Source organism: Dendrobates tinctorius, unplaced genomic scaffold (assembly GCF_039654945.1).
Source record: "Dendrobates tinctorius isolate UK_male_01 unplaced genomic scaffold, ASM3965494v1 ptg000165l, whole genome shotgun sequence".
Classification (NCBI taxonomy): domain Eukaryota; kingdom Metazoa; phylum Chordata; class Amphibia; order Anura; family Dendrobatidae; genus Dendrobates; species Dendrobates tinctorius.
This window is the reverse complement of record NW_027361832.1, coordinates 19,750,801-19,767,510: the sequence shown is the minus strand read 5'-3', so window position 1 is coordinate 19,767,510 and position 16,710 is coordinate 19,750,801. Positions and strand designations below refer to the sequence as shown.

At 41.6% G+C, this 16,710-nt stretch overlaps 1 protein-coding gene across 1 annotated transcript in view; it reads right to left on the bottom strand.

The window, feature by feature from the left end:
• LOC141053185 (E3 ubiquitin-protein ligase RNF31-like) overlaps positions 1 to 15,943 on the bottom strand; it is a 67,898-nt gene extending 51,955 nt beyond the window's left edge. The window contains exons 1-4 of the mRNA XM_073550554.1: positions 15,861 to 15,943; positions 9,055 to 9,104; positions 7,282 to 7,327; positions 5,854 to 5,924 (exon numbers count right to left, since the gene is read on the bottom strand). Coding sequence (XP_073406655.1) covers positions 5,854 to 5,924; positions 7,282 to 7,327; positions 9,055 to 9,099 — 162 coding nt within the window. The 5' untranslated portion in view covers positions 9,100 to 9,104; positions 15,861 to 15,943. The remainder of the gene's footprint in view (positions 1 to 5,853; positions 5,925 to 7,281; positions 7,328 to 9,054; positions 9,105 to 15,860) is intronic.
• Positions 15,944 to 16,710: the final 767 nt, after the last annotated feature.

Below are 16,710 nucleotides of genomic sequence, written 5' to 3'. Positions count from 1 at the left end.
CCCACTGCCACCCTCTGTTACCCTCCCTTCCTTTGAGGTGCACTCTGTGCGCATCTACTCCCCCTCCAACCTCCAACTGGCTGTCATCTACCGCCCCCCAGGGCCAGCCACCACCTTCTTTGACCACTTCACCACCTGGTTACTTCATTTCCTTTCCGCGGACATCCCTACTATCATCATGGGCGACTTCTACATCCCCATTGACACTTCCCTCTCAGCTGCAACTAAACTTCTATCTCTCACTTCCTCCTTCGGCCTCACTCGATGGTCTTCTACAGCCACCCACAAAGATGGCCACACACTGGACCTCATCTTCACCCGCCTCTGCTCCCTATCTAACCTCTCTAACTCACCTCTTCCTCTCTCTGACCACAACCTGCTCACATTCTCTTCCCTCTTCACTCCATGTCTACAATCCCCACCCTACAAACTTTCACACCCTCGCAGGAATCTTAAACACCTTGACCTACACTCATTCTCTGAATCCCTCCTCCCTCTTACAGATATAAGTTCCTTACACAATGCGGATGACGCTGCCGCTCTATATAACACCACAATAGCTGTAGCTTTGGAATCTGCTGCCCCACTTACACATACCAAAACTCGCAAAATCAACAGACAGCCCTGGCACACCAGCCTGACCAAAGAGCTGAGGCGAGCTTCCAGGGCTGCTGAGCTCAGATGGAAAAGATCCCACTCCAACGAGCACTTCATCGCATTCAAACAGTCCCTCACTACTTTCAAGACCACACTCGCCACATTTAAACAAACCTACTTCTCATCTCTCATATCAATCAATCAATCAATCAATCAAATTTATTATCGCCAAGTACATATTACATATATACAAGGAATTCTTTGTGGCAAAGAGGCAACATAATATATAACAACAGATACAACAAGTAACATCTAACAAGACAGATACAGTATATAGTCTACACATGACGATTTAATTGTTGAACAGAGAGTGGATAGAAGCTGTTCATATGGCGGTTGGTGCTGCATTTGGGGACACTGAAGCGACGTCCTGAAGGGAGTAGTTGGAATGAGGAGTGTCCCGGGTGAGAGGGATCGGATGAAATTTTCAATGCGTGGGATCGAATACTCTTATCATAAAGATCCTGGATTTTAGGCAGGGGGGAGCCTATAATTCTCTCTGCTGTTCTGAAAGTCCTTTGTAAGCGGAGTTTGTCATGCGCAGTGGCTCCCCCATACCAGACTATCAGAGAGGAACAAATCACAGATCTGATGACAGCATTAAAGAATAAGATCAGCAGATTCTTAGACAAACCATATCTTTTCAGCTGACGCAGGAAGAACATCCTCTGTTGTGCTTTTCTTATAACAGCATCCACGTTTTTCCCCCATTTAAAATCATGAGAGATGATAACACCAAGGAATTTGGTCTCTGTGACCCTAAGAACCACTTTGTCATGGATGTAGATTGGAAGTATCTCATCTTTCCTAAAATCCACAACCATCTCAGCAGTTTTTTTAGTGTTGAGTACAAGATTATTGGCTTTACACCAGTCACATATTCTTTCCACCTCACTCCGATACAAGTCTTCAGCATTTCCCCTGATGAGACCAATCAGTGTCATATCATCGGCAAATTTCAAGATTTTTACTGAGTCTGCTGAAGAGATGCAATCATTCGTATAGAGAGAAAACAGTAACGGGGACAAAACACACCCCTGAGGTGCCCCGATGTTTGTGACCAAGGTGTCCGAAGTGAATGGTCCAACTTTTACACTCTGTATCCTGGCTGTCAGGAAGTTATAAATCCACAAGCATAAGTTGAGAGGGACTCCAAGAGCTACCATTTTCTTATGAAGTAAATTCGGATCAATGGTATTGAACGCTGAGCTAAAGTCCATGAAAAGAATCCGGACATATGAGTGCCGTTCATCTGTATGATCCAAAATGTACTTCAGTGCCAGATTGACAGTGTCGTTTGCCGAACGATTCTCCTTATAGGCAAATCCTCCCTATCCTCCCTGTCTCACAACCCTAAACAGTTATTCAACACCTTCAATTCACTCCTCCGCCCCCCAGCACCTCCTCCCTCCCCACTCATCTCAGCTGAAGACTTTGCCTCATTTTTCAAGCAGAAAATTGATAACATCAGGGACAGTTTTGGTCAACAACCCCCAGAGCCCTTCCTCCCGACTTCCCAGCCCTCCACCTTCAAAACCAACTTCTCCACCATTACAGAAGATCGACTCTCCACTCTACTCTCAAGATCACATCTCACCACCTGTGCACTCGACCCGATCCCATCCCACTTCATCCCAAACCTCACCACAGTCTTCATCCCAACCCTAACCCATCTCTTCAACCTATCACTAACAACTGGTGTTTTCCCCTCAAGCTTTAAACATGCCTCCATCACACCTATCCTCAAAAAGCCCTCTCTTGACCCATCCTCTGTATCTAGCTATCGCCCTATATCACTTCTCCCATACGCCTCCAAGCTACTGGAACAACACGTCTACCTTGAACTGTCCTCCCATCTCTCTTCTTGCTCCCTCTTCGACCGCTTACAATCTGGCTTCCGGTCACACCACTCCACTGAAACTGCCCTTACTAAGGTCACCAATGACCTCTTAACTGCCAAGAGCAAGCGACACTACTCTGTCCTCCTCCTCCTGGACCTGTCGGCTGCCTTTGACACAGTGGACCATTCCCTATTATTACAGACCCTCTCATCCCTCGGCATCACAGACTTGGCCCTCTCCTGGATCTCATCATACCTAACAGACCGGACATTCAGCATCTCCCACTCACACACCACCTCCTCACCTCGCCCCCTATCTGTCGGAGTCCCACAAGGTTCAGTCCTTGGGCCCCTGCTGTTCTCTATTTACACCTTTGGCCTGGGACAGCTCATAGAATCTCATGGCTTTCAGTATCATCTTTATGCTGATGACACACAGATCTACATCTCTGGACCAGATATCACCTCCCTACTAACCAGAATCCCTCAATGTCTGTCCACTATTTCATCCTTCTTCTCCGCTAGATTTCTGAAACTCAACATGGACAAAACAGAATTCATCATCTTTCCCCCATCTCACGTGACCCCCCCTACGAACCTATCAATTACAGTAAATGACTGCCCACTCTCCCCAGTCCCACAAGCTCGCTGCCTCGGCGTAATCCTTGACGCTGATGTCTCCTTCAAACCACATATCCAAACCCTTTCCACTTCCTGCCGACTTCAACTCAAAAATATTTCACGAATCCGTTCATTCCTCACCCAAGAATCTGCAAAAACCCTAGTCCATGCCCTCATCATCTCTCGCCTTGACTACTGCAACCTCATGCTCTGTGGCCTCCCCTCAAACACTCTCGCACCCCTCCAATCTATTCTAAACTCTGCTGCCCAACTAATCCACCTGTCCCCCCGCTATTCCCCAGCTTCTCCCCTCTGTCAATCCCTTCACTGGCTCCCAATTGCCCAGAGACTCCATTACAAAACCCTAACCATGACATACAAAGCCATCCACAACTTGTCTCCTCCATACATCTGTGACCTCGTCTCCCGGTACTTTCCCGCACGCAACCTCCGATCCTCACAAGATCTCCTTCTCTACTCCCGTCTTATCTCCTCTTCCCACAATCTCATACAAGATTTCTCTCGCGCATCACCCCTACTCTGGAACTCACTACCACAACATATCAGACTCTCACCTACCATCGAAACCTTCAAAAAGAGCCTGAAGACCCACCTCTTCCGACAAGCCTATAACCTGCAGTAACCACCGATCGACCAAACCGCTGCACGACCAGCTCTACCCTCGCCTACTGTATTATCACCCATCCCTTGAAGATTGTGAGCCCTCGCGGGCAGGGTCCTCTCTCCTCCTGTACCAGTTATGACTTGTATTGTTTAAGATTATTGTACTTGTTTTTATGTATACCGCTCCTCACATGTAAAGCGCCATGGAATAAATGGCGCTATAACAATAAATAATAATAATAATAATAATAATCTTCCTCAGTCCATTTTAGAACCGGCAGGGCACATGGAGATGCGAGTCAGTGGAGTTAGGGTCCATCCAATGAGGTCACCTTTTCGCAGGTGAATTATTTATATACTTTTTTTTGTTTAAAATAAGTACATTCTATTTTTTCTTTTTATTGTTTAGCAGTAGTGGAATTCTGTGTTCATTAATTGCAGAGTGTTTATATTAGTGTTCGTATTGTACAGTGTTAGGCTAGGGTCACAACAGTTTTCTCCACATTTGAGAAAATCGGTTGTATTCTGCTAATCACACTCTGATTAGAGTTGGATCAGAGTGTGATCCAATTTTCTTGTAGGTGGAGGGAAAAAAAAGTTTTTTTCATGTCCTCTATAATGTCAGTTTGCAAATCTATGGGTCCCTGTTTTCCATTGACCCATAGAGGTGAATGGGAGAGTTCCATCAGATTATTGGACGCAAATCTGGTATGCTGCGATTTCTTTCTTGAACTGATCGGACATGTGCACGGCCCCTTAGATGGGGACGAGTGTTATCCATTAAAAAGATGGATAGCACTCATACAAGTTAAATGGTCATCTGGCCTTAGGATTTAGCTAGCTGCAGTCAGAAGGAGTGATTGCAGAAAGTCAAGCCTGGCCTGGAAACCCCTTTTAACTTTATATTTACACTTATATTTAATTTATAGAATCATATAATGTTAGCGTCGGAAAGGACCTCCAGGGGCATCATGTCCAACCCCCTGCTTAATGCAGGATTCACTAATCCATCCCAGACAGATGTCTGTCCAGCCTCTGTTTGAAGACCTCCATTGAAGGAGAATTCACCACCTCTCATGGCAGCCTGTTTTACTCCCTGATCACACTCACTGTCAAAAAGTTTATTATAATATTTAATCTGTATCTTCTCCCTTTCACATTAATCCCATTGCTTCTCGTGTTTCCATGTGCACATGAGAATAATGATGATCCCTCTACACTGTGACAGCCCTTCAGATATTTGTAGACAGTTGTTAAGTCTCCTCTGAACCTTCTTTTTTGCAAGTGAAACATTCCCAGATCCTTTGACTTTTCCACGTAGGACATACTTTGCAGTCAGCTCACAATCCTTGGTCGCTCTTCTCTGAACTTGCTCAAGTTTTTCAATGTCTTTTTTAAAATGTGGTGCCTAGAACTGGACACAGTATTCCAGATGAGCCCTGACCAAGGAGGAGTAGGGGGGAATAATTACTTCACGTGATCTAGACTCTATGCTTCTATTAATTCATCCTAGAACTGTGTTTGCCATTTTTGCTGCTGCATCACACTGTTGACTCATGTGCAGTATGTGGTTTATTAGTATACCCAAGTCTTTTTCACACGTGCTGTTGCTTAGGTCTATTCCTCCCGTTCTGTAGATGTAATTTTCATTTTTTCTTGCCCAGATGTAGAATCTTGCATTTCTCCCTTCTAAATTCCATTCTATTAGTCGTTGCCCATAGTTCTGACTTCATTTTCATATGTTTCTGGTCCCCTCTGCAGATCCCCATTCTGCCACTTCTGTGTCTGGCCCGACACAGGCTGTTTTGGTGATAGGATGGATGGTATTGCTTCTCTGGCTCAGTTCAACAACTAAGTCATAAATAGTGTGATGTAAGCCGATTTGATAATTACAGTATGTAAATTTTTTTTTATTATTTCTAAGAAATTAATACGATTTATTTTTGTCCCCAACATACTCTGTAAAACTAGTGGTGATGTTAAATAAAGAAGACATTATATATACACAGTACTATAACCTATAACACGATGAATCAAATCATTTTAAATATGATAAAGTTGAATCCAGAGTATAACAAGGTCAGCATATAAAAAGCCCATACCATACATACATGTAAGTTATCTGTTGCATCTTCTGTCTTTTTTGGGGGAATGACACTGCTTGGAATTTTATTGCCATTATCTGTTGGATAAAAATAAGTGGCATTTTATACAAATACAACTGCAAACTTTAATCAGATTTCTCAATTAGTTTTATCCCGAATCATTTAGTGCCAGTAACATGACCCATCATTTACTTTTCTTGAATATTATTAACTGAAGGGCGTTTTCTAAGATTGGGATGAAAGTCTGCCATCACAGATGGCGACCGCAGACTTCTGAATCCTAACTGCGCGTGGTGCGCTCGCTGCCAGGATTCTCCGTTATTGTCCGTGATCGCAAGTATGAGATTTGCATGTGATCATGTGCCGATTAGATGTGCTCACCCTTTGTTAGATTAACCCATTCGCCACCGCTACAGGGCAATGGGAATAGAGAGGATAAGTGCCAGAATTGGCGCATCTTATAGATGCGCCATTTCTGGGGTGTCTGGGGGCAGATTTTTGTAGCCGGGGGGGGGGGCCAAAAACAATGGTCCCTCTCATGGCTATTAAAATCTGCCCTCACTCACCTGCTTTACCTCTCTGGTTGACAAATTACAACGGGAGCCCACGCATTTTTTTACAACGAATTAACCCCTTAAAATAACACCTACACCTCCCAAATTTTGCATACAAACCCTCATCTAATTATTAGTCAGGGACATATAAAAAAAACATGAAATGAAATGGTTTACTGTATGTGAACCATGTGTGATTTCATGTTGGGTTGGGGAAGGATTTGACAGAAGGTCCGTGTGTAATCCGTATTTTTTGCGCACCCATAGACTTGCATTGGCGTACTACGGCCGTAGTATGCTGACAATCGCAGCATGCTGCGATTGGCACGGACCGAAAAATGCGGCTGATGGGAGCTACCCCATAGAGAATCATTTGTCCGTGTGCAATGCGTTTTTTTTAACGCCTCTCACTCGTCCGTATTCCTCTCTAGTGTGACGTCGGCCTTAACCTCTTATGCAAGATCATGTTCCCTATTTGGATAAAAAAAAAACAGTTTCTAGAACATCAAAAATATTGTGCAAGTCATGATAGAGTTTTTGGTGTAAAATTTGCCAGAATTGTGGGGCACTTAACTTGTTTTTGTTTTTAAATGCTCTACAGCGTCTGTAACCTTTACTGCATTTTCCCCTATCCCTCAAAAAAAAACAAAAAAACAAAAAAACATGAGAAAAAAACTGGCAAAAAGTCTTGCCACCCAAACTACGCATGTAAATAAAACATATGAAAATCATGGCATTGTTTATAGGTCCCAAAAAGCCACAAAAAACTTGTAAAAAATAGTTAAGGTGATTTTTTTTAAGTCTTTTGGAAACGGCGCTCTTTAAATATTGGACTATTATTAAAAATGCCAAATTACATTACCCGTTGATTAACTTTTACCTTTCTTTTTACAGCAAAACCACAGCAAACAGCGCTGAATGAAAATCTGAAACGATAGGATAGTAATAATGTCACTGTGCATACTCGTCAATCTTATCATTTGCCTTAATTTGAAAATATTAATATTTAATATTAAAGGTGAGTAAGTCTTTTAAAAGTGACTGCTTATACCTAGTATAGGGGTGGATCAGAGGAAGTGCCGATAGTCGCCCCACCAGCAAACTAATATTGTTTATTCTCAGGATAAGCGGTCCATTTTAAAATGATGGGTAACCCCTTATAAGGCGTGTTTATTCTATATATGTTATTAATACGTAACAGAATTTTTGCGCATTAAAGGGAATCTGTCAGCAGGGTTTTGATGTATAATCCGAGACCATCATGATTTAGGGGCAGAGACCCAGACTCCTGTGATGTGTCACTTACTAATCTCTGATTTACTATTTCAATGAATTAGTGTTTTATGTGCCAAAGAGTATCACTACTGGACTCGGTGTCTTGTGCCTCCTGGATCTGCGGACCCGAACTTAACAGTCTCACAGGCATATATCAGGCCGTTGTGTTCGGGGTCAGGAGACCTATGGGGAGTCTATATATCGTAGTCTAGGCATGAGAAACACTGAGGCGTGAATTTGCCCTAACCAAAAAGTACTGGGAATCAGTTTGTCTTCATCAGAGTTTAACAAAGAGGAGCTTTATTTATCCAGTAGAGGAGAAAGCTCCAATATTAGATCAGATCTGTGAATAGTAGAAATTCAATATCACAAGAAGTTACAACGCAAGGCGAAAAGCACCAGAATTCTTCGGCTATGTGCACACATAGCTTTCGGTGGTGCGGATTTTTCCATGCGGATTTTGGAAAAACCGCAGGTCTTTAGGCTGTGGTTTAGGCTGTGGTTTAGCCCTGTGGTTTCACAACTCTACAATTGAGGAGATGTGAAACCGCAGCGGATTCCGCACAAACAATTGACATGCTGCGGATTGTAACCCGCAGCAAATCCGCGCCAAAAAATCTGCACCATGTACACAGCATTTTTGGTTTTAGCATTGGAAATAATGGTACTGTACAACGCAGCAGAAACTGCTGCGGACCCGCAGGGCCAGAAATGCTTCGGATCCGCAGCAGAATCCGCACCGTGTGCACATAGCCTTACATACAAAGACCCCAGGTTATTATGTGTTTTTACATTTTTGGGCCTCAGTAGGACATTTTTGAAAAGTATCAGGAAACTTGGGAAACATGCCAAGGCAGCGCCAATCAAAGTAAATCAAGCAAGAGGAGACATAAGAAAAAGAAAAGCGTCTAACATTTCTGTAATTCTAAGACAATAGCTAATAATCTGATTGTAATGACTCATTGAGAAAGCCACAATTGGCGAAACGTGTGTTGGAGTTGGAGATTTAGGGAGCCATTGATAACGGCTATTTATAATCCTTGTTCTATTCTTTATGCACATTATTTCAGACTTTTTTCTGTCCATTATTGCACTTTATATACTGTAGATTATTTCAGGATTACAGTATGAATGATTTATCTAATCATGGCCCCTATATATGCTAGGTTATTACTATCTCCTTTTTCTATGGTATTTTATGATGTCTAGTTTTTGCTGGTTTTCTCTTTGTTTTAATACTATCATGAATAAAATTATTTTAAAGTCTCAAATACCTTTTGGATTTTTTTGGTTTATTCACTTTAATTGAGAAGGTATATGATTGTAATCAGTGTCTGATGAGAGGATTCCGAGACTGTTATAGAAATATACAACTGACCTGGAAGCAGCTACTGTATGTCCTTGTGTATTTATTTATTTTCATAGTATCTGTGGAACAGAAGAAAATGTCACAGTACAAAGGCTTATAGTACTATATATTTATCTACACACCAAAGAATGAAGCAGTGTACTGTGGGCTTCAAGATAATATGCAAACAACGAATTTATCAAATCTTAACTGCTATATAGAATATGCATATAAAATCGGGGTACTTAATGCACATATTGGCTAGTAATACAGTGTGAGGGCTATTGTGGGGGTCATCATATAGTGATATGGTGTAGAAACTTATGTGGATGTGGAGGGCCCTTATACAGTATGGGTTTTAATGTGAGGGCCATCATATGATGTGGGAACTACTTTGGGGGACCCCCATACAGTATGGGGGTTAATGTGGGGCCCATCATATGGTATATGGTATGGAAACTAGTATGGGGGTTAATGTGGGGCCCATCATATGGTATATGGTATGGAAACTAGTGTGGGACTCTCATACAGTATTACGGCTAATGTGGGTGCCATCATATAGTGTGGGGACTATTGTTGAGGCCCTCATGCAGTATGGGAGCTAATGTCGGGGGCTATCATATGGTGTAGGAACTAATTTGGGGGACCCCATACAGTAAGGAGGTTAATGTGTGGGCCATTATATGGTATGAAAACTAGTGGGGGACACTCATACAGTATGACGGCTAACGTGGGGGCCTTCATATATTGTGGAGACTATTCTGGGGGCCCTCATGCAGTATGGGAGCTAATGTGGAGGCCAACATATGGTGTGGGAACTAATTTGGGGGACCACCATACAGTATAGGGGGTTAATATGGGGGCCATCATATGGTGTGGATCTTGTGTGGGACCCTCAGAGTATGGGGGCTAATGTGTGGAGCAATCATATAGAATGAGGACAATTGTGGGGGCCCTCAAGCAATACTGTATGGGAGCTAATGTGGGGGAGCTTAAAATGTGGGAGCTACTGAGGGTGCCACCGTTCAGTCTGGGGGACATTATACAGTTATCTAATGTGAAGGCCATTATACAATGTGAGAATGTCTGTGAAGGGCAATATACTATGCAAAAAAAGGGTCTTTTAGTGTGTGACAGCAGCTAAACATAAAATAGAATAATTGTGGTATCGCTGTAATCGCACTAACCCAAAGAATAAAGTCATGTTATCCTTTATCCTGCACGAGGAAAGGCGCAAAAAATAAGTAAAAGAAATTCTTGACCTGCTGTTGATTTGTTCTTTCTGCTTCTCAAAGATTGCAGTAATCTTCGGCGCTCATTTATCCTGAGTTCTACGCTGAGCACTTACACTGAGGTTTCCGTGTACATATCTGAATTATGTGATTCAAATGGAACCACTGGTGGAAGATTCCCTACAATGAGGCAGGTGGAGACACTGTGGACTCTGTCTGGCCTATGATCCTGCGGTGTCTGTATTTTTAAGCATGCATAAAAGCACGGTTGTTTTGTGCACCTCTGAAAAGGACACCACTGAACAGAGGCGAAATGGAGTCCAGAGTAACTCTTCTGCCTCATAGTGATTGTGTTTGTCGGGGGTTTCATCTGAATCACATCTTTCGGAGATTTAGAGCACAGGATAAACGTGATCAAAAATCTTATGTAAAATGTTCCCAATAAAACTTTCAGCTCAATCCATAAAATCCCCACTCAGGTCTGTCATCTGTCAGGCCCCCAAAAGAAATCCTGTGAATTCTGCAGTCCCGAATCCAAATGCCTTTCTCCCTTCTGAGCGCCACAGTGTGCCTAAACCAGATTTAGCTTATTTCTGGAGCGATGAGAGCCCGCTTAATTTATGGGCCCATATCTCCAGAAGCATAAGCTTGACATAATGTATGGGCACTACAATCTGTCGGGAATTACACTGGCAAATTTGCAATTTTCACTAGGCAACATCCACTGCTGTTTGTTTCCAGAAAACACCCATGAAGTCAAAATCATCAGTACACCGGTAGATCACTTCCCAGAGGGGTGTAATTTTCAAAATGGGGTCACATGATGAGGTAATTCTGCTATTCTGGCACTTAGGAGCTCTGTATATGGAGTCTGCCAGCTATTCTACGATAATTTGTTCTCCAAGAGTCAAATTGTGGTCCTTCCCTCCCGAGTCTCGCCGTATGGCTAAGCAGTACTGTACAGCCACATAAGGGGCATTGCCTTGTTCAGCAGAAATTGTGGGACAAATTTTGGTGCCATATTTACCCATTTTCCCTTGTGAAAATGTGAAATTTGGGGCTAAAACACATTTTTTTGTGGTAGAATTGTAATGATGGTATAAAGTTCTGTTACACACTTGTGGTGTCAATGTGATCACTGCACCCTTACATGAATTCATTGAGAAGTTTAGTTTGTAAAATGTGGTCACTTATGAGGGGTTATTTATAAATTGCCAAAAGCAAATAGACCCTAACTAAAAATTCTGTAAAAATTAAAATACAACTTTTATTTTCCTCTATTAAAGAGTGCTCCTTTAAAATCACAGTGTCTGTGTGGCCATTGTAGCCTCATTCCCCTGAAGAAGCCAGAAATGGTAAAACATGTCGGGGAGGCAACTGGTCAATTATTTTAATAAGCAGTAGTCTGTAGTGGCAAACTACTAACATTAATAGTGGCCTGTGGCCACATTATGCAAAAATTATATATGAATGAATAAGCAATAAGTCCTGATGATTTTATATTAGTTGTGGTATTTGCTGGTGGAAACAATAGGCATTAGCTGATTGTACTAAATCCAATGAGCTAACTGTATCAAATCTGCTAAAATTAGTTAGTAGGACTTGATCCTCACACAGTTAGGGGGTGTCAATCGGCACTAATCACCCGCAAATGAGGGAGATGTCTCCCGTAAGGTTTCCTTAACAGCTCCATAATGGGACCACAAAAATGGAAATCTATTAACAATCTAGGACAATTGCTTATTCAATGATCACACATACACTGGGATTTTAAACGGGCACTCTTTAATAAGCAGATGGAAATAAAAGTTGTATTTTAATTTTATAGAATCTTTAATTTGGGCCTATTTGCTTTTTGCAATTTGTAAATAATCCTTAATAATATTACGCTAATCCTCCTGAACAGTTGAGGAGTAGCTTATGGGGGGGGGGCTTCTGTTCTGGCACCTCAGGGTCTCTTCCAGTGGGTCATTGCACACCCAAACCATAATATCAAAATCTGCACTAAAATATGGCGCTCCTTTCCCTCCTGAGCTTTCCACTGTGCCTGAAAAATATTTCTGGATTACGTGTAGGGTATTGGTGCAATCAGGAGAAATTGCACAACAAACTGTGAGGTCCATATTTTCCTATTAGCCCTAAAAAGTGAAATTTTCATTTTTTTCCTTCCACATTGCTGTAGTTCCTGTGAAGCACCTGAAGTGTTAATAAGTTTATTAAATGTGGTTTTAGGCACTTTGAGTGGTGCAGTTCTTGGAACGGTGTTACTGGTGTTACTTTTGGAGTGGTGTTACCACTGGGATACAGTTGTGGCCAAAAGTATTGACACCCGTGCAATTCTGTCAGATAATACTCAGTTTCTTCATGAAAATGATTGCAAACACATTCTTTGGTATTATTATCTTCATTTAATTAGTCTTAAATGAAAAAACACAAAAGAGAATGACGCAAAACATTGATCATTTCACACAAAACTCCAAAAATGGGCCAGACAAAAGTATTGGCACCCTCAGCCTAATACTTGGTTGCACAACCTTTAGCCAAAATAACTGCGACCAACCGCTTCCGGTAACCATCAATGAGTTTCTTACAATGCTCTGCTGGAATTTTAGACCATTCTTCTTTGGCAAACTGCTCCAGGTCCCTGATATTAGAAGGGTGCCTTCTCCAAACTGCCATTTTTAGATCTCTCCACAGGAGTTCTATGGGATTCAGGTCTGGACTCATTGCTGGCCACCTTAGAAGTCTCCAGTGCTTTCTCTCAAACCATTTTCTAGTGCTTTTTGAAGTGTGTTTTGGGTCATTGTCCTGATGGAAGACCCATGACCGCTGAAGGATACCCAGCTTTCTCACACTGGGCCCTACATTATGCTGCAAAATTTGTTGGTAGTCTTCAGACTTCATAATGCCATGCACACGGTCAAGCAGTCCAGTGCCAGAGGCAGCAAAGCAACCCCAAAACATCAGGGAACCTCTGCCATGTTTGACTGTATGGACCGTGTTTTTTTCTTTGAATGCCTCTTTTTTTATCTCCTGTAAACTCTATGTTGATGCCTTTGCCCAAAAAGCTCTACTTTTGTCTCATCTGACCAGAGAATATTCTTCCAAAACATTTTAGGCTTTTTCAGGTAAGTTTTGGCAAACTCCAGCCTGGCTTTTTATGTCTCGGGGTAAGAAGTGGGGTCTTCCTACCATACAGTCCCTTTTCATTCAGACGCCGACGGATAGTACGGTTGACACTGTTGTATCCTCGGACTGCAGGGCAGATTGAACTTGTTTGGATGTTTGTTAGTCGAGGTTCTTTATCCAACATCCACACAATCTTGCGTTGAAATCTCTTGTCAATTTTTTTTTTCCGTCCACATCTAGGGAGGTTAGCCACAGTACCATGGGCTTTAAACTTCTTGATTACACTGCGCACGGTAGACACAGGAACATTCAGGTCTTTGGAGATGGACTTGTAGCCTTGAGATCGCTCATGCTTCCTCACAATTTGGTTTCTCAAGTCCTCAGACAGTTCTTTGGTCTTCTTTCTTTTCTCCATGCTCAATGTGGTACACACAAGGACACAGGACAGAGGTTGAGTCAACTTTAATCCATGACAACTGGCTAAAAGTGTGATTTAGTTATTGCCAACACCTGTTAGGTGCCACAGGTAAGTTACAGGTGCTGTTAATTACACAAATTAGAGAAGCATCACATGATTTTTCGAGCAGTGACAATACTTTTGTCCACCCTCTTTTTTATGTTTGGTGTGGAATTATATCCAATTTGGCTTTAGGACAATTCTTTTTGTGTTTTTTCTTTTAAGACAAATTAAATGAAGATAATAATACCAAAGAATTTGTGTTTGCAATCATTTTCAGGAAGAAACTGAGCATTATCTGACAAAATTGCAGGGGTGTCAATACTTTTAGCCACAACTGTACATTGACGCTCTCCAGAGTGGTTACTACATAAAGTGACGCTGGTCAGAATTGTGAAATTTGGCCTGGTCAGGACGTTGAAAACATGCTCGTTGGTGAAGGGGTTAATAACGGTTGTGATATGGGGAAAAAAAACTTGCCAAAATGCTTAAAAATACATTTAAGATGAAACCTGGTTTAAACAATCAGGCATATCTATATTTGTCACTGGTTTCAGTATTCTAACAAAGGTGATGCTAGGCGATACATGAAGTGATTCACGAGAGATGTGTATTTATATAGTAAGACGCAAGATTGATTCCAGATACAATGCGATTTGCGTTATGTTGTTGTTAGTCGAACACATAGCGTCTGTCTGTAACATCTTGTGATTATCCGTTTTCATATTTTATATCAGTTTTCATATTATGGCACAAATTACCGTGGTTTTCTCCATACAGTCATGTTGCTTTTAATTGAAACAGAAAGAAACAATTCATAAGGACCAGCGTTTTTGATGATTTGCTGGACTCAGACACTCCTGATTCAATGAGAGGTAGGCATTTCTGATAAATGGTATGAACCTCGCATCAAATTTTACTCCAGTCAGGGACTAAAGTAAGATTTGTGGTGTAAGGAATGCTGCCACTTATCATGAATTTGATGAGCTGGGGTTCCCATGCGCCTGTCCTGCCCTAGCTTTGCCCACTTTAACAGATTTGCGTGAAAAAGTTGTGAGACGGCCAAAAGTTGAAAACTTTTAACACAACCTCACATTGCGTCAACAGTTCGCAACTTTTCAAAACTTTTTCTACCAGAATTCTGGTTTAAAAGTTTGATTAAATCTCGCCCATAGTCTTATCAAAGGGTCCGTCATGTACACATTATATAAAGCGCTGACCTAAAACAATAATGGCTTAATTATAATTTAATGTTTATGCTAATAACTATAGAAATATACATGTAAAATATGGACAATAAAAGTATTCCAATCTAATAAAAGTGGTAACGGCAGGAACCACCTGGATATAGTTAGTGCTGTGCCACATACCCAAAAGCAAATGTAACAGTTGAACGACAGCAAGATGGTGAGTACCGTAATAAAGGCGCTAGCCAACTTCATCCAACAAAAAGAGCAGCCAAAACACACAGAAGAAACTCTAGATCTTTATTAGACACAAGAATCAAAAATATCAGCAAAGTGCGACATCCGAACATGGTTCTCCATATAATAATATGTCATCATCCAATCCTTCGCCTATAGTACTGATAGATAAAGGTACAAACAAATCAATAAATAGGGTAGACAGAAACAGAAGAGTTATAAATCACATATCAACTTTAGGTGGAAGTTCAACCACCAGGACACACAACCTATCCAAGATATATACTAATAGGAATCACCATGTGGTCATGTGATCTGTGGTACTACTCAATGAACAAAGTGGAGGCATGAAGAAGGAACCAAAATCCGCTGGTTTCACCAACAACTCAGTCTTCTTCAGGGGTTTATTCTTATCTTGCTATTATTAGATGGTAATCACTGCTAACAGCAACTAAACACTTGTTTCAGTCCTTAGTTTTAGTTATGCGTAGTTTTACTGCAACGTGTATCTATATCATAGTGAGGGACGTCAGTATAACAGATGATCGGGAGAAAAGTTATTCTGCAATATATACGATAAAGATGAGCACTTACGGGACTGTGTTCTGGTTCTTGTGCGGGTTGGTAGAGAATAGAGGTCATAGAGAAAACACAATGACCATTATGCACCGGGCAGCTCCTCCTAGCACTGCCAGCTTCCGCACTGAATCGCTGTCACAATCTTGATTCTATTTTTTTTCTTGATGTAGTTTACAGGATTGGGAACTTCCTTATACAGTATATATGCAAATTAAAAGAGTAGGTTTATTGGAATAGCTGGTGCACAGAAACCGGGAAGGTTTCCATCAAAGACTTACTTGTTTTAACTATAATAAAATAACTTTCATAGGTGTGTGATGTTCTACACCGGACAAAGTACATACAATGCTGTCATATGCTTCATAATGATCTTTAGGCTACATTGTCACATCTGTGCGATTTTTATTATCTGTGAGAAATGGACCGTTTTTTTTTCTCAGGTGTAATTCTAGTTGCATTAGTTTTCTCTCTCATCTATTTTTTTCCCCTGAAGAGGTGTTAGTTTCCAAACCAATAAAATGACACCTGTACCTGGCAGGCAATGACGTAGAGTCCGATTGGGGCCTTGGTGCAAAATTTAGACCTGAGCCCCCACTTGCATATTGATCAGATGTATGGGTCCTTGTAGCATTCTAGATCATATAAAGCGATACATGTCCCCCATCTTGGCCGCTTCCTGCAATAATGTCCCCTATTCCGGACCCCTTCCTGTAATAAAGTCCCCTATTCTTGGCCCCTTCCTGCAATAATGTCCCACATCCTGGGATTCTTCCTGTATTAATGTCCCTTATTCTGAACCCCTTCCTGTAATAATGTTTCCATCCTTGGTCCCTTCCTGTAATAATGTCCCCCATCCTGAGCCCCT